The 18684-nt window shown below is 42.4% G+C and overlaps 1 protein-coding gene across 4 annotated transcripts in view; it reads left to right on the top strand.

Moving 5' to 3' along the window:
* DLG3 (discs large MAGUK scaffold protein 3) overlaps positions 1 to 18684 on the top strand; it is a 413798-nt gene that overhangs the window by 380677 nt on the left and 14437 nt on the right. For 2 of the 4 annotated variants that reach the window (XM_068247624.1, XM_068247625.1), the window contains 6 exons: positions 1 to 10; positions 4955 to 5131; positions 6228 to 6300; positions 16349 to 16394; positions 17581 to 17622; positions 17700 to 17750. The exon at positions 1 to 10 is cut by the window's left edge and continues 105 nt beyond it. In XM_068247624.1, coding sequence (XP_068103725.1) covers positions 1 to 10; positions 4955 to 5131; positions 6228 to 6300; positions 16349 to 16394; positions 17581 to 17622; positions 17700 to 17750 — 399 coding nt within the window. Of the gene's footprint in view, positions 11 to 4954; positions 5132 to 6227; positions 6301 to 11802; positions 11891 to 16348; positions 16395 to 17580; positions 17623 to 17699; positions 17751 to 18684 lie in introns of all 4 variants that reach the window. The other 2 variants (XM_068247623.1, XM_068247626.1) reach the window with 1 other exon arrangement.

Genomic DNA, 18684 nt, shown 5'->3' with positions numbered 1-18684 from the left:
TCTATGTCAGGTACTTGGTTATACTTTCATATAATTTCTCTATGGTCAAACCATCTCACTCTGCTCCATGGAATAATAGCCTGTGAACCGTGGGGAGTCAAGGGCAAGTGTGAAGACTGAGCTGTAGGCTTGAAATATAGAGAGAGGTGCAGAGAGAGTCCCAAAGATATGACAATCGGAAAACACATTATGTGAACCTGTGAGAGAGGTGGCCAGAACAGAGAGCTGACCAGGGAGATGGTAGTAGACAAGAATGCAGTGGCAGAGGTGAAGAGCATTCTGAGCAGTGAGTGAGGGTCTTCCTGCACTGCCCTAGGCTGACCACCCACCCTCACAGTACCCTCAGAATTGTCCCCCCTCTCTCACCCCTAGATCATATTCACAGCTCCACTTCACAGCACTAGCCTTTGCCATGTTTTCTCCCCACTCTGCTTTTGTATGTTACCACAACACTGCTCTGTTACCCCTTACTACAGCACTGACCCTTGTACCCTCCCGCTTCCCACCCTAAGTGATGTTACAATATACCTGCCGCTGCCAGCTGCATCACTTTTTTGTGTTAAAGTCTGCAAGGGTTTTTAATTTAAAATGAGATGCTTACATTTAGAAAGGGCCATTCTCTAGTGGGACTCAAAGCACATGGGTAGCTAAGAAGAGCTGCAGCCTCTTAAGGGAGCACTGAGTGAGCTGCCCTGATAAATATTTTGAGTTTTAAGAAGTCTTATCTAAGGACTCCTCTCTGAATAGAAACAGGGAACACCAAGAGCCCCAATAGTGTAATATGTACGGGTAAATGGTTACTAGAGTAAATGTTAATACTCACAAACCAGGGTTACCATTAGGCAACTACTGTAAAGGCAGGTGGGGAGATTTTCCTGACCCCACTCAGGAATAAGAAGTCGCTCTCTGTAGATGAGAAAAAGGGGGTTCAACCCTCCACCCAGGGTGGACTCAATATTATCAGGAGAACAGAGTCGCCAAAAGGATAAAAGGAAGCTAAATGTGCTTAAAAACCAATTTCTTGGTAAATAGAGGAGGTAGTGGTGGACTTATCTCGTCCAAGTAGACACACAAGGACTGTAGTAAAGACAGTCAATATATTTTATTTATGAACTCCAAATATGCAACGCGTTTCGCAGGTTTGATCCCGCTTCGTCAGGCAATAACGGAGCAATAGCATATGTGGTCAGTAGAAGAGCCAGGCACTTCACATATGCTATTGCTCCATTGTTGTTGTCTGATGAAGCGGGATCAAACCTGTGAAATGCATAGCATATTTGGAGTTCATAAATAAATTATATTGACTGTCTTTACTACAGTCCTTGTGTGTCTACTTGGAGGAGATAAGTCCACCACTGCCTCCTCTACCAAGAATTTGGTTTATAAGCTCATTTAACTTCCTTTTATCCTTTTGGCGCCTCTGTTCTTCCTCTCTGAATAGGTACTGGTTTGAGCTTCGGTTTTTAGGCTACATTCCTTGTCCATTTGAATTTGCTGTCTGACTTTTTTTTTTTTTTCTTATTAAACTATTTCTACCAGCGCTCTATTTCCCCAGCCTACTATGTATAGAAAACCGTCCATCGAGGCAATCATAGTCAATAATCAAACTGCTAGAAACCTCACATAATGAATGCATTCAAATGTATTAAGGACGTATCCTAAAAAAGTATTAAAACCAATTAAAAACCATGCAATGCACAGGCTGACGAGTGTTGACTTGAACAATATTAAAATATCCGTTGTGAATAATTTGAAGAGAAACTGTACTGTGAAAATCTTACATAAATAAACGTACCATCCAGTTAGTTGTCTTCTCCCAGCCCCCTCTGTGACATTTTTGCCGCTCCCCGCTGCTTTCTTGGTGGTAAAATCACGGTTTTATTCATTGTTTTTTGTAAACAATGAAGATGGCCACCAAACAGGAAATACATCATCAGAGCAGGTGCCTGTTTTCAAAAGCTCCTCTCAACTGTGACTTGATTGCTGGAATATTAGTCCACTTGTTGCCTTAGCTGCTTGTCTGGGCTCTGCACTGATCTTTCTGCACTCACAGCTGTTCACTAGGTCACAGCTCCTGAGCCTGTAGAGGCTGGCTGTGAGCAGAGACCTTGTCTGACTCATACGCACAGCACACACACAGAGCCTGCAGGGGGTGTGGAGGTGTGTATAACTTCTCCCTATTACAGCAGAGCAGTGCATTCCTCTCTGCCTCGACAAGGCTTGACAAAGGAAAGATTAGATTTATTACGGAGACTGTGCAACTAGAAAAGGTTGCAGTAATCCAGACCACATTAGACCAGGTGTAGGAACTTATAGGATAGAAGAAATAAGGCTGAAAATTGTATTAGTCTCTTTAAGCTGCAGATATAAGTATTACCAAATGTGTAGGCTGGTGCTGTAGGCTCAATAAACCTTCTATAGTACATAAGTAATAGACTGCCCAACATATGGTCTGAATATTGTAATAAAATTGAGTCTTACCCAGTCCTGCAACTCCTACGGTAACACTTCCTTCCCGTGCCCCCTAATGCGTTCCGTGACACCGCCACTTCTCCAGAAGGCAAGTTCTTAGGACTGTCGTCCCTGTTTAAATATGTATTCCGTCCCGCCCCATCTAGTCACCTGATCCCACTAGTGTTTGTCCTATTGGTAGTCTATCTTCCGCATAATTGCGGTCCATAACAAGTAACAAACACAAGAGCAGAGGTCCCATTAAAGTTTGTCTCATTATGCATAGTCCAGCCTCTTGCTCCTTGTGAGCTAGTTATGCTTTTTTTTTTTTTTTTTTTTTTTTTTTTTGTATTCCTCAAATGCCGTTTGCCAGACTGATAAAGGCAAAAAAGTCTGAATTAGCACTCACTCAACACTTGAATTCACAAGCTTTATTTTTAAAGAAAAAACATGACTGTCTCCATTTTTCTCTTTACTTAACCTCCAAAGTTAAAGGGACACTTAAATCAGGAATAAAACATCAGTTTTACTTTCCTGGGGCTTCTACCAGCCACCTGCAGCCACCCCGTGCACTCGCAGTCACTCATGGAGCCTCCGGTCCCCCACCGCCAGCTAGTTTCGTTTTCGGTGACAGGCCTGGCCACGCGTATGTTTATTTGCGTTCCCATACGCAATAGTGTCCTGCGCCTGTGAAGGGAACACTGATATGAGTGGCCAAGCCTGTGCAGGCGCTGAAAGGCTGCTGACTCCCTGTCGGTGAAAACAAAACTAGCTAGAGTCGGGGGACCGGAGGCTCCGTGAGTGACTGCGAGTGCACTGGGCGGCTGCAAGGGGGCTGATAGAAGCCCCAGGAAAGTACAACTGAATATTTTTTTTATTCCTAGTTTAAAGACTCTGAAGGACTTTAAAAACAGCTTTTTAGCTTATATTTTACATGGGCATGTTTGCCCCAGCTAAACCGGCGCTCTCCCGCTATCCCTCGTTCTGCCGCGGGAGAGCGCCGGTTTAGCTGGGGCAAACATGCCCATGTAGAATATAAGCTAAAAAGCTGTTTTTAAAGTCGCTTCAGACTCTCTAAGTGTCCCTTAGAGCAGTGTTTCTCAACATTTTGTAAGTGTGTACCCCTTTTAAAACCCTGTACTCATCGAGTACCCCCTAGCATAGTAAACATGATCACAAGTACCCCTTGACAAATATATATTTAATCGTAGTACATGATAAATGGTTCTAAACAATGTGCAAGCATTTATTATTGCTTTTAATTAGCTAAAATACTAATTTGATGTTTAAATAAGAATTATAATTTTCTAAATCTCTAAATTTGTTATTCTTGGTTAAGTATATCAAGCCCGAGTACCCCCTGGACCAATCAGAAGTGCCCCCTGGGGTACGCGTACTGCATGTTGAGCACCTAGGCCTTAGAGAGTAGACACAGCAGATGTACTGGTAATATTAAATTCATTTTACAGGCGCTATGCTAGAAACTGGTATACTGGTTTTTAAAGGGATACTGTAGGGAGGTCGGCGAAAATGAGTTGAACTTACCCAGGGCTTCTAACGGTCCCCCGAAGACATCCTGTGCCCGCGCAGCCACTCACTGATGCTCCAGCCCCGCCTCCGGTTGACTTCTGGAATTTCAGACTTTAAAGTCTGAAAACCACTGCGCCTGCGTTGCCATGTCATCAGTCCTGCTGATGTCACCAGTGTGTACTGCGCAGACAGACCATAGTGGGCCTGCGCAGTACGCTCCTGGTGACATCAGCGGGATCGAGGACACGGCAACACAGGCGCAGTGGTTTTCAGACTTTAAAGTCTGAAATTCCAGAAGTGAACCGGAGGCGGGGCCAGAGCATCGGTGAGTGGCTGCGCCAACACAGGATGTCTGCGGGAGACCATTAGAAGCCCCGGGTAAGTTCAACTCATCCTTTCCCCCCGAGGCCCTTCCCCCCCCCCCCCCCCCCCCCCCAAGCCCGCGCTCTACAGTGTCCCTTTAAGAAATGGTCCATTTTACTCTTTTTCTGTCTGTCATATAATCATCCTGCTTTCAGGCTAAGGGTGTCGGCATGGATGATTATTAAAAAGGAATTACTGGTAAGACAGTAATTTTTTTTTTTTTTTTTTTTTTTTTTTTTAAATAGTAGTTCTGTTTAAATAATGCACCTCCATCATTTCATAGTAACTAACTTTCTAGGTGCCTACTGATTTAAATTGATCCTGAAGCTGCACCCTTTTCTTGGGTCTAAGTGCACTCTTGTAGTGACTTGTTTGTAACCTGTACAGAACTGCCACTTTTCAGTTTTTAGTGCATGTTTTACAATTACCACTTTTTTTGTTCTCGGTTTTTCTTATGACTAGTTCCACTGGTTTACGTGACTCTTCTTTAACCTTTTTACTCTTGTCACCAATAAGTAGAGGTTTTTTGATGTAAAAACATACTAGATCTTATGCACAAATATTGCATCTGGTATGAGCAGTGATTTTTGACCATTATCTGTTTTTATAGGGCATTGTTTGATTATGATCGCTCTCGAGACAGTTGTCTACCCAGCCAGGGCCTAAGCTTTTCTTATGGGGACATCCTTCACGTGATCAATGCTTCAGATGATGAATGGTGGCAGGCTAGACTGGTCACTCCACATGGGGAAAGCGAACAAATTGGTGTTATTCCAAGTAAAAAAAGGTAAGTGGACTTTACTTTTTAATGTGTTTGTTACAAAACTATTAACTAGTGAAGCTTATGTGGATATTTTCACACATACTTTTCTGTATACGTTCGTGCATCCAGTGTCTGTCTACAGTGGTGCATGAAAGTTGGTTGGTTGGTTTTGTTTTTTTTTAAACCTTTTTGAATATCCAGTATTTCGCCATAAGGTCACGTGAACAGTTTTGAGTTCATTTTGCTCACACTGAAAAAAAAATGTGCTCCCATAAATATGTGAGCAAATGACTTCAAACTTTACTTGACCTGCATGGAAATGAATTGTAAAATAGCTGAACTGAATCTGTTAAGGTAAACCGGTACTGAAAAAAGGGAATACAATTGGATACTTACATCAGCAAAGGGAAGCCTCTGGATATTCCTGAGGACTCCTGATCCATCCAGTTGCTTCCTGTTCCTGCTCTGTGTAATCGTGTGGCTGTACTGTGCATGCATGTCCACGGGTGGCTCAGTGCTGCTGCACAGGCGTGACCATAGTCACCCAGGCACAGTACAGCTGCACTCGTTCGGAGGAGGAGTGCGGCCATGAACAAGTGATTTCCCCACAGACTTGCATGGTTCAGCTGTAGGGAAGTCGCATGTGTATTCGCATCAACCCAAGTGGCGGTGTGCACTTTGGATACACATGCCGCCACGTAATGGACCCGTACCTTTTTTTATTTTTTTTTTAATGGGCATGATTTTTGCAAACAAACCCTACAGAGTTTGAAAAGCCTGCAGGAAAAGACAGTCTGCAGATTGCTCTGAAAAGTATTAACTGATTCTTACTATAGTTATCGTAACAAAATGTACTTTTTCTCAATCAATCCCTTGATTATTATCAGATTACACCTGAATTGTTACATCTGAGTGCTCAAAGGAACGTACTTAGACTGTTATGACATCTGCACTGAGCCCATGGGAGCACATGGAAATGTTGTTGTGATGCACATCTGTAGAGTCAGGTTCTTATCTACATTTTCTTCCTTCTCTCTCTCTCTCTCTCTCTCTCTCTCTCTCTCTCTCTCTCTCTCTCTCTCTCTCTCTCTCTCTCTCTCTCTCTCTCTCTCTCTCTCAGGGTTGAAAAAAAGGAAAGGGCAAGACTGAAAACTGTCAAATTTCATGGGCGTTCTGGAATGGAGTCCAACAGAGTGAGTATACAGGGAGTGGCAGGATGGCCCACATAAACCATAGGGTCACTTGATCAGGTTACTTTATCTGGCTACTTTTTGCTTGATTCGTTATTTCCAGACACTGTCGTAAATGGTCACACAGAGTGAGTCCTTGCAGGACATACACATTGTAAATATTTTTGCAAACTTCATAATGTGCAGAATCACAATGCTAAGGTCTTTTAATGGGTAGGGTATTTCGTCGGCAGACCGGTCTTCACCCAAGTGATGTGCACTCAAATGAATAGACAGTGCTATTTAAATGTTGGTACCGGCTATTCCTATTGTTCTCAAGTGCCGCACTTAATCCCACTGTTTCAATTTGTCCTGGATGCTACATGTAGCTTCCAGGATAGGCCAATTGCGGCACTTCTGTGTGGCCTATGGGAGTCAAGCAGGTGCGACATTCGAACAACTGAAACCAAAGCCAAGTGCTTTTCTGCTTACATTTTTGCAGGGAATCATTTGGCATCTGCTAAACGAGACGTGCACTAGCACCTGTCTGACTGGGCCCTAAGGCTGATATGCTGCTTGTTCTGGTTACCTTTTTGTACACTCTTATGGATTCCAGAGACACGTCTGCCTGAGAATATAAATTTAGCAGAAAAATAACACTTGAGAAATGTATTTCTGCAACTGCTCAGCCAGTAAAGCCCCCATTAAAGGATAATTCCAGGATGTGCTACATGAAAGTATCTTACTAGTTACATCTGTTATCCTTAAATAGAGCCCACCCCATGACAGGCAAACACACACTCTCTCACTTTGTTATGGAATCATGGTGCAGGTTTCACACCCCTGTGCTGCAATAATGATATCCTGCTTTTGTATTCTGTTTCAAAATAACACTGTTGTTCCTGAAGCTGTAATACAAATGTTCTGCTTATTGGGCTCATTTTAATATGTGAGTCAGTGAGCTGGCTAGAGAATGTGCATAGCGTAGCAGCTGACATCTGTTGAATAGAAATGAGCTTTAAATTTCAATAAATGTGCACATTTCCTCAGTCTTGAAACTAAACGAGACATACTCGGTAGCTTTGAAGCTGCTGGCAGATTAGGCAGCTGTTGGCTCATTAACCAGCAGCTACTGGGTTTCAAAGTTACGATAATGTAAATTTGCATGTTTGCTGAAATTGAACCTTAATATTGAAGGAAAAAAACATAAAGGTATACAATACAAATGTTCATGAATTCCATATCAAATTACACCCCATGAAGTTCTCCTTTAAGGCCACATTGTTAAACTTACAAAGCCTGTGTACTCTCATAAGATTCACATTTGCCCCAGTGTATAATACTTTGACCCCTTTTCCTGTGTAGCTGGTGCTTACAGTGGATATTAATGTTGCGATGGCTCTGAAGGTCTTACTGACTGGTCTGTCTCCTCATTCAGGATTCTCAGGGTTTCTTTAATTTTCAAAAGCACTACCTGAATGGTAGCGGCACTGTCTGACTGCCAGAAAAGTGTGCATGCGAGTTGACAGACCAGCCAGCATGGGTCTTGTACATCTTGGCAAGAAATGCTTTTGCAAAGAATAAAGCAAACCTTGAGAATCCCCCACTAAGAGATGTGCTTGTATTAGTATAAAACAGATCCTCTAAATATTCTTCACAGAAGGCTTTGAAAAGTAGTTCCTAAGCAAAGATTACCTTATATATTTTTGCTTTTGCAAACATGGCCTTGTTCTATAAGCTGCTGCAGGACAAGGCATTGATTGCATCTAGCCCTTTGCCTTTAATGAAGGGACTTGTCTTTTGTGAAAAATAATTTAACCATTTCCCCTCCCCCGGGACGAGTAACTACGTCCCTGCAAAATGCCATAACTCTGTGCAGGGACGTAGGTACTACGTCCCCCCGCTCGGTACCGCCGCTCATTACCGCTGATCGCCCGCCGCTAGATCAATGAATGGGAAAGCAAATCCCATTAATTGATCTAATTCCCCGTGTGAATGGCTGCAGCCGTCTATACAGACGGCTCTGCCATTCATTCATTCCGTACGTGTAGTGCTTCCGTTTCCGTACAAACAGTACAGAGCTGAAGTCACTACTGAGGACATCTTGTGGCCAAATTGTAATATTACATCCCCCCCCTCCCCTTTTTTTTTTTTTTTTTTTTTTTTTTTTGGTTATCCCTAGTTAACTTTTTTAATTATTATTATTAACCCCTGACCTCCCACACTCCCCTAAAGTTACCATTTTTTAATTTATTTTTTTAATACAATTACAAATCAAAAAAATGCATAAATAGTTACCTTAGGGACTGAACTTTTTTTTAATATGTATTCAAAAACTGTATACTACAATTACTTTATAAATTATGGGCCTGTAATTGGGGATAGACGCAAAACTTAAAAAATGCACCTTTATTTCCAAATGAAATATTGGCGGCATACATTGTACTAGGGAAAAAGTTTAAACATTGCAATAACCGATACAAACGGGAAAATAAAATGTGTGGGTTTTAATTACGGTAGCATGTTTTATTTTGAAAATATAATGGCTGAAAACTGAGAAATGTTTTTTTTCAACTTTTTTTCTTCTTATTAAAACGGAGTTAGAAGAAAATAATTTTTAGCAAAAAGTACCCCCAAAGAAAGCCTATACAGTGGCAAAAAAAACTAGATATAGATTGTTTCGCTGTAATAAGTAGTAATAAAGTTATAGGTGAATGAATGGAAGGAGCGCTGACGGGTGAAGCTGCTCTGGTTTTTTGAGAGGAAAAACCCTTTGAGGTGAAGAGGTTAAAGTACAGTTACATGTCTGTGCTACTGAGGACAACAGTTATAATGTAAGTGTTTGGGCTGAGTTTGTATGGAGTCACACGGCCGTGATTTATTATTAGCAGTAACTACTACTAGTGAGAAATGGCTTGCATGCATCACCATGGTGAGGGATGGACTGTTATGCAATAAGGCCTTGTTTCCACTTGTGCTGCTGATGGCATTTCAGCAATGTGTGCGACATGCAGAGACATCTGAAGTGCATAGCCTGCACTATGTGATGTTTCCATCCATATGTTACGATTCTCTGCGGAATCGCAAGGCATGGTTGCATGCGTTTCTGTGCAACACAGCACAATTCCGTTCATTATAATTGAGGTAGCAATGCAGTGCCAGTGGTCCCAACTGTCTCGCATAAGTGGAAACAAGGTCTCAGTCATGATGGTCTGTCCCTGATATTTTGTCAGCGGCATCACCAGAGTACATCCACTTTAATGTAAATTAATTGGGATCCTTACTAGTGGTTGTGTTGCTGTAACGATTGGTGTCAGCACGCAGAGAGAATCTGATTATTGATGATCTGCAGTATCACCGACAATCAGATATATTGCTAACCTCTGGACACCTATGTGTGTGAGAATGTTTGGTGTAACAGTAACAACTCTGAGTGGAGACCACCAGGGAGCTGGCGGCCTAATACTCCTGAGGAATTCACCCCTGACTGTGGGTGATATTCCTGTAGCCTGTGGACCCCTGGGCGAGGGACCGAGGCTGGGTTGCAGGAAGCCCTGCTGCAATATGAAAGGTTTTGCCCTGAACTGGGCTAATGTAATACAGTAATAGCACAAATCCTAGTCTGGGGTGTGAGGTCCGTGATCATCAACACCCTGGAACTAGTCTGGAATATAACATAAAGACAATACAGTTCCCAAGTCTTGGGTGTGAGGGCCTTGATCTCAACACCCTGGAACTATGCTAGAGAATACACAGAAGATACACAGTATTCCTAGTCTGGGGTGTGAGGGCCTTTATCTCAACACCCTGGAACTGGTCTAACAAATAACAGTACAAGGTAATCTGGCTCAGTGTGAATTCCTAGGTCCACCTGGTTCAAACACACTGTAAGGATCTGACTATGGTCTGAATGCTTCCACTAAGTGTTTGCAATGGCAGACAACCAGCAACTGACAAGCAAGCAGAATATATATTAGCTGAACTCTGCTGCCCCGCCCGAGCCACTCAGCCAATCCTGAGTCCAGCAGGAATCAGCTGATCGTCCTGATGAGCTGACACTTTCCCTGCTGGTATAAAGGTCCTGACTTCTGGCCCGCGTGCGTGTAGCTCTTCATCCATCTATGTGGACTAACAGACCCAGCCACTCCAAAGGCACGCTGCTGCGTACAAACCGCCACCTTGGACGCGGAAACAGCCGCTTTGCTGTTAGAACATGCGGCGGCTTTTCCGCGTTCTGCCACACTACCAGACGCGTGCCTACACGTGCAAAACGCCGCGGTGGACGCGGAATCAGCCGCCTTGCTTTCAGCACACGCGGCGGCTTTTCCGCGTTTTCTCACAGTTGTCAGATTGAAATTACTTGCGTCAGACCTCAGGTTATTGCTGAAATGTATATGTTTCAGTGTTCATAAACTTGGATTTGTGTCTTCATGCAAGTCTTAAGTTCTATTGCAGGTATGCATTGCAACAACTTTCATAGAACTAGCTGGACTCCTTTTTCAAAATATTAGAGTAGAACATTCTTCGCACATTGATTGGTGGGGGAATCTGGTTTCCAAGGGCCAAAGAGATTGGGACAGATTTGCTTCCTGTTCTAGTGTTAGAGACCAGAAGATGATGTGAGATCTCTTCAGTAGGGACACAGACATAAAAGGGAGGTCCCTTGGTGTTAAAACAAAACAAACTGGTTTACACGTATGGTTCTGCGACTTTGAATGACGGCCTAGGCGCTCATCATTTTAATGCTGTCCATTAAGATGAATGGACAACTGTTGGTACGATCGATAACCGGTGTTTGTGCAAACGCCACGTTTTTTATCCTGATTTTTATCGTCTGCTTGTTGCTTAGCTGATAAGAAAAGTATACCGCCATGCTTCCATGTCCCCATGCTGGTATGAAAAATGCTGCATGCCGGGAAGTGCCACTGAAAGCCGACAAATGCTTTTCTGCACGCTTGCAGAAAAGCATTTGAAACGAGACACCGGGCTGCCGTGGGTGTCCGTCTGAGCCAGCCCTCAAAATTTGAGGTTTCTAACATTTTCCTTTCTCTGTGACTGGAACTCTCCTAGGGACACACACAAAGAAATAAAAACTGTACAGGTATTAACATTTCCCACTGTGCTCAAAAGGAAGAATACAAATGTTGTTTGCAGTTAGTTTACCATAGAACTGTTACATCCATGGAACTGTGGGAGACTGTTGAGTTGCTGTTTTATCCCCACTTTTGAAAACACTTTCCTTTTTGACTCTTAAAGTATGATTTAATTAAACTAGACGGGATACACACACCATGCTTGTTAAAGCACCTGTTCTACATTTCACATTGGTCCTTGCCTCTCAGTTCATCACATTGTCCCATTATGCTTTGTGTTTTTTTTTTATTTTTTTTATTTTTGCATGCTTTGTAAACCCATGTTTTTTGTTTCCTTTTTTCATTTTCTTCTCTATTCTGAACGTCATTTCCACATTTCTGGCATTTTCATCCCCGTTACCCACCTTTCTGTGCCTTCCACCAACTGCCACAGTCCATCAAATCCAAGCGTAAAAAGAGTTTCCGACTGTCACGCAAGTTTCCATTTTACAAGAGCCTTGTTCAAGAGACCAGCAATGCACGTAAGTAACAGGAGAGGCTAGAGCTTTCTTCCACTTTATATTAGTTTAGAAATTTGAGAGAGGATTACTTGAATGACAATGACTGAAATAGCGAATAAGGCTTAAGTTTTAATTTCTAACCTTTGAACAATGGGCGCATATAATGTATGAGGGCCTTGCAGGTTTTTAAAAAGTTTCTCAGTTCTGTATGGCGGTGTACCATAGGCTAATCTGGTAGAAAATCCCTTGCCATACTTTCACTAACTAAAATTTTGGGCCAAGGATAATTCACACTCAGAATTGCAATAGTATAAAATTAAATAACCCTGTCATGATAAAGGGTCTTTGTTTAGTGGGAAGTGGGAATTTAGTACAGTACAAATTTATGTGAGTTCCTGCCTCAGGTTCATAAATAAATAAATAAATGAAGCCCCTTTTCCCAATACGACTGTAAAGGATTTCCATTCTGTGGCATCTTTTAATTATGAATCCTGGGACTCTATAAGATCTGGGGCAGGTAATGTTTGCCTCATTGTTTCTCTTAAAGTAAAGGATAATTGGCCATTTTAGTTTAAGAGCTTTACTTAAAGGACACCTGCAGTGAGAGGGATATGGAGGCCGCCATATCCATTTCCTCTGCCCTCTAATACTTTTTAACCATATACCAAGAATACCGTATATACTCGCATATAAGCCGAGGTACCCACTTTCCCTCAGAAACCAGGAAAAAGTGATTGTCTCGCGTATAAACCCCCTCCCCAGTATAGCCCCCTCCACAGTAGCCAGATGTGCCCCCAGTACAAGTTAGCCCCCCTCCCCATAGGCAGATGTGCCCCAAGGATGATACAGCTGTGTCTCAAGGCACCACTAGATGGCGTCGTAGATATCATACACAGCGATTGCCACACTGAAAGAATCCCAGATCATTGCACTGCTGACACGTTGCTTGTATGCTCCGCTCCATAAGCCAGGGAACAAGCAGCGCACTCTGCACATCATGTTGCAGGGGATAGGAGGCCCGAACACAGCAGGGAGCCACTAGCAAAACCTGCTAGTAACAAAATCTGCTCCACCATCTGTTCTGCTCCACTGACTTGCATATAAGCTGAGGGGGTAACTTTTCAGCACATTTTTTTTGAACTGAAAAATTAGGCTTATGTGCGAGTATATACAGTAAGCATGCAGCAAATCAGATTTTTCTGAATGAAGGATGACTGGATTTGCCGCAGACTTGTTCCAAGTGTGTCTACTGATGCCTGAAAGATCAGCAGGACAGCCAGGCAACTGGTATTGTTTATGGCAGCCTCCATATACCACTCACTTAAGGTATATGGAGGCTGGCATATTTATTTCATTTAAGCAATAAGTTATCTGGCGGTCCTGCTGATCCTCTGCCTCTAATACTTTTAGGGCACTTTTACACTTAATCAGTTGCTCTGTTATAACTGAAAGAAAACTGATTTTCAAAGTATTGCCCGTGTTTTCCTTTGGCACTGTTCCCACTATACACGTTTTAACTGAAAGCTTTTTCCACAATGCACTGCTATGGAAAAACGTACACCAACGCAAGTGTAAAAGGACCCTAAGCCATAGGCCCAGAACAAAAATGCCACAGATTGGGTGTTTCTGACATTGTCAGATCTGACAAGATAACCTGAATGCGTGTTTCTGGTGTGATTCAGACACTACTGCAGCCAAATAAATCAGCAGGGCTGCCAGATAACTGGTATTGTTTAAAAGAGAATAAATATGGCAGCCTCCTTATCACTCTCACTTCAGGTTCACTTGAATTCCCATAAATTTGAGTAGGTCAGTGTAGTTCATCAACCCCATGACATTTCCACCCACCTCTCTCACCCCCCCCCCCCCCCCCCCCCCCCTAAACATTTACCAACACGGTTGATTTACAAAGGTTGCAGAGCATGCATAAATCATCAAAGCTGGTCTGCTTTTTAAAATAAAATGTATTTACTGAATATTGCATTCTATGAAGTAATCACTATTTTTATAAGTCAAGGCCCAAACTATGTTCTAATATGACCTTAGCGGGAGCTGCAGACTTTCCATCTCATGCCAGGCAATGTCTATATAATGATTTGTGTTCCTGCTTAAGTATGTTCTCCACTATACTGCTACCTTAGTACATCGCCTCATAGTGGCCTTCATGCATGTGCTTATGAAGGACAAAGACATTGGTTGGCTGTAGTGGTGAATGCATGTGCCAGCTACTGTTGCAGGGAAGAGTGAGTACATGACCCATCACATGACCCATAAAGGGCGAGTGGTGAGGCACAGACAAAGGCTTGCCTGCACATGAAGAGTTTAATGCAAACAGAAAGGAGACAAATGCTGAGCCAATCTGGGTAGCTGGTCGCTCGCACACATACCTCTCAGCCTTAGGCAGCATTCACACTAGAGCTTTGTAAAAGCGCTAGCGTAATGAAACCCTATGGGCCCGTTCTTACTTGGGCGATTTGCGCTAATCGCCGCAAATTGCCCCAAAACACATCACCATTTTCAGGCTATTTCCTGGCGATCGCGTTTCAGTGCTATAGAAGCGCTAAACGCGATCGCGGCAAAATCACCGCACTGTTCAGTGTTTTTTTTTTTTTTCCATGTGAAATCGCTGAAAAATCACTCCTTCAAAACGCTGGAAAAAGTCTCCAGTGTTTTGTGTTTCTTAGGCCTAGTGCACACCTGAGCGTTTCCGCTGCGGTTTGCGATCTGCTTGCGGGTGCGGATCCGCTAGGGTAATGTATTTCAATGGGCTGGTGCACACCAGAGCGGGAGGCGTTTTGCAGAAACGCATACTCCCGGGCTGCTGCAGATTTTGGATTGTGGAGGCGTTTCTGCCTCAATGTTAAGTATAGGAAAACCGCAAACCGCTCTGAAAAACGGCACTTCAGAGCGGTTTGCCAGGCGTTTTTTGTTACAGTAGCTGTTCAGTAACCGCTTTACTGTAACAATACATGAAATCTACTATACCAAAACCGCTACACAAAACCGCAAAACGCTAGCTGAAACGCTGCAGAAAAATAAGAAAAAGCGTTTCAAAATCTGCTAGCATTTTGCAGATCTGCTAGCGGTTTTTGGTGTGCACCAGGCCTAAGTGTGAATGGGGCCTTAGGGATGATCAATGATATGCAAATTTATCTAAATGTTATATGCAAATATATGCAGCTTGAAAATGTACCAATCAAGTCCCACCCAAGTATAAATTGGTTCAATTTCAAGCTGAATATATTTGCATAAAAATGTACATAAATTTGCATAAACTCAGAAGTATTTGAATATCCTTGATTATCCCTACTCAGCAGAGGTAGCCGTAAATGTCAAGAACCATCCAGCACAGTGGTCCTCAAACTAAGGCCGAATGTGGCCCCCTGAGGCTTTACCGGCCCCCCACAAACAATGTATTACTTATAGATGTGGTCAGCTACATCTTTAAATATTGGTGGTACGCATATAGAGTATAAGTGCTGGCACCACCCATCCACATGGAAGCCAGAAAGCAGTAATTCGCTGGTTTCCAATCAAATTCTACATCAGATGACACTGCTGTCCAATTGGACTGCAGGCTGTCACCTGGGTATGCTGTGCTGTCTGGCCGGCAAAGACGTCTACATCATTTTATGTATACTCCGGCCCCCCAGCAGTCTGAAGTATGTTGAACCGGCCCTCAACCCAAAACGTTTGGGAACCCCTGATCTAGCATGTTGCAAGGCTTTAGTATGTGCATCAAAATGATAGCATGACCAAATATTTTAAGTTGCTGAAGTGTACGTTGTGATGCTGGCCCCCATTCCCCTTACATTTATATAGTTCTTCTAGAATGGCAAGGGAAGGCGGGAGCCCTGGGGTCTTTTACTCTTTGAGCCTGGAGTTGTGTTTTTGTCTTTGTAATTTTTGTTAGTTTTTTTTTTTTTTTTTTAATCCATTTGCATCCTTAGTTGGCAGACCTAATAAATTTTGTTTTTAAAAAATACCATTGTGATTGCAATTTTTTTTTTTTTTTTTAAGCATGCTGCTTTTTGTAAGCCATCATGGTTATACATGCTGTGAATATCTACATATATTGTAGGCCTAGTTTATCACGTAGCTTCCTGCCACAGTAACTTAAATAAATAAAGAAGCCTTTAAGGTTTGGGAGGCCACTAATTTAGTGGTCCATGCACTGTACAGGTGGGGCTTTTTACTTTGCTGACATTCACATGATCTTGCTCTCGTTCTTTCCTATGTCCTCTGTGTTCCTTCTTTCAAGCCATGGTGTATCAATTTTATCATAATAATAAAGACTTGGAGTAGTTTCCAGTTTTTCTCTTTTGGGCAATTCTTTTGCATGCCTTGTGTTAATGCATTTTATAGAGACTGGTGATAATTGGCATGGTAATTTTTTTCGATTTGGCACTACTTCCTAACACTGTCTCTAGCAGGCTGTCTCTCACTGTCTATCTCTCCTCTCTATCTCTATAAAATCAGGACTTCCCTGGCTTAAGTGACGATTATTATGGATCAAAGAGTCTGAGTAAGTCCCTCAGTGTGAGGGGGGAGGGGCTCTGATCTTATATTTGGGGTTGTCTGCTTTAAGCTTGTCCTGTCACATGTGGGTTGGGGAAGTATTTTTGTGGCATGTCTTTTCTCATACTAATTCATTTGGAAACTTTCTCACATCCTAGCTCATTTTGATCAGTGCTGTCAGTTTCGCATTTGTTAGAATGTTCAGAATGTGTTCAGATATTTTTTTTTTTTGTTTGTTTTTTTTGTTTTTTAAATCATGTGACTAATCTTCTTGACTTTAGGGGTAACCAATCTTTTGAACGTAAGCTTCTATATCTTTAAGCTATCCTAACAGAAGCCAGCTCTGACCTCATGGGTGTTCCACAATAGGAGAGCTGAATCTAAACCTGAATTGCATCCCTGTCATTTGCATACAGACTTTTTAATGGTTGTTTCCCAAACTGACAGTTTATGGTTGAATTTGGTCACCATTTGGATGTCTGCAGTTGTGGCTGCCAATGTTGCTGTTCTTCTCCCATTCCTAAAACTCCATAAGGGGAGAAAACTGATCATTCAAGTCTAATGTTCCTGGCCAGTTTCTGTTGTATTCTGTGATAATTTTTTTGGGGAAAGCATTTTACTCCTCTTACCTCCCCTGCCCTCTCCATAGGAAATAACAAGCATGCCTGTAGTGACCTCTTCACCAGGAAGAATGAAGGCTGAATTGTGCCTTCTGCCTGTCCATATGTAGTGTTCAGATCTAAATAACTGCTTTTCTGTGCTTTGTAAGTTAGTCACTTTTAGACAAAAAGTGTATAGTATTTCTTACATATCCGGTTCTGTATATTTTATGGTTTGCACAGATGTTTTTTGAAATATAAGTCCATTTACTACCACAGAGCAGTTTGCCTCTTGGATTGTCAGAAGCTTTGATTATTGATCTGCTGTGGTAAACCATAAGATAAAGATTTGACTTTTATTGTAGCCTGACTTACACATGCAGTTTATTTCCCCAAACCTTACTGAATGTTTAATAAGTGTTGTGACACAATGGAGAATCCAGGATTAGCTAGAGACCTCTGCATCTGTGCTTCTTAATGCTCTGTGTATGTCATTGTTTAAACACAAATCACTACTTTTTCTTGCTCTGTGTGCACACAGTGTTGGTGCTTTTTTAACTATCATGTACTTATGAAAGTCTTACTGTTTTGCAGAGGCTGTGACATCTAACACCAGTGACAGTGAGAGCAGCTCCAGTAAGTCACTTTTTATTTGCATGTTCGATTGCTTTTCAGAATTTCATCTTTCTGACCACTGCTTACTTGCTTTACAGAGGGGCAGGAAGACACTATTCTATCTTATGAACCTGTGATTCGGCAAGAAAGTAAGTGAAGCATCTGTGTTTTATGTGCAAAGGTGTTTCTTGATTTTTGTAAAGCCTACATAAAAAAACTGCTAGTGCTGACTAGTTCAGCACTTCTGTGCATGCATCACTCTGTTTTTGTCAGTATGATGGGAGTTGAAGGTCCTGCACAAGGTGTTACCACACTCAACCTAAGCATAAAAAAAATAGGTGCACCAGGGAGTCGGGCCAGAAACCTCTAATCCTTAGGGGGCAAAGACGTACACCTGAGACTCAACCTGGATTTCTATGCAGCTGTGCTGCTTTATTGCATACCAAAGCTTACAATACAGCATGACATCTGTGTCAATGGACCTTTATCAAATGCTTGCCCTACACAACATGGTTACTTACCTAGTAACTCATGTTGTACAGGGCAAGCATTTGATAAAAGTTTATTGACAAAAATGTTATGCTGTATTGCAAGCTTTGGTATGTAATGTGGGCAGCACGGTGGCGTATAGGTTAGCACTCTCGCCTTGCATTGCTGGATCCCCGGTTTGAATCCCAGCAAGGTCGAAATCTGCAAGGAGTTTGTATGTTCTCCCCGTGTCTGCGTGGGTTTCCTTCGGGCACTCCGGTTTCCTCCCATATCCCAAAAACATACAGCTAAGCTAATTGGCTTCCCCCTAAATTGGCCCTAGACTACCATACATACACTACACGATACATACATAGACATAAGACGATGGTAGGGACTAGATTATGAGCCCCTCTGAGGGACAGTTGAGTGACAAGACCATATATACTCTGTACAGCGCTGCGTAAGATGTCGGCGCTCTATAAATACTAAAAAAATAATAATGTAATGCAATAAAGCAGCACATCTGCTTAGAAATTTAAGTGGAATTCTGTGTCTACTTTGCTAGGAAGATGACCCATCTTCACTATGCTAGCAGCTGCCCCAGAGCAGACA

Source organism: Hyperolius riggenbachi, chromosome 8 (assembly GCF_040937935.1).
Source record: "Hyperolius riggenbachi isolate aHypRig1 chromosome 8, aHypRig1.pri, whole genome shotgun sequence".
In the NCBI taxonomy this organism is placed as follows: domain Eukaryota; kingdom Metazoa; phylum Chordata; class Amphibia; order Anura; family Hyperoliidae; genus Hyperolius; species Hyperolius riggenbachi.
This window is presented reverse-complemented; position numbering and strand designations above follow the sequence as displayed.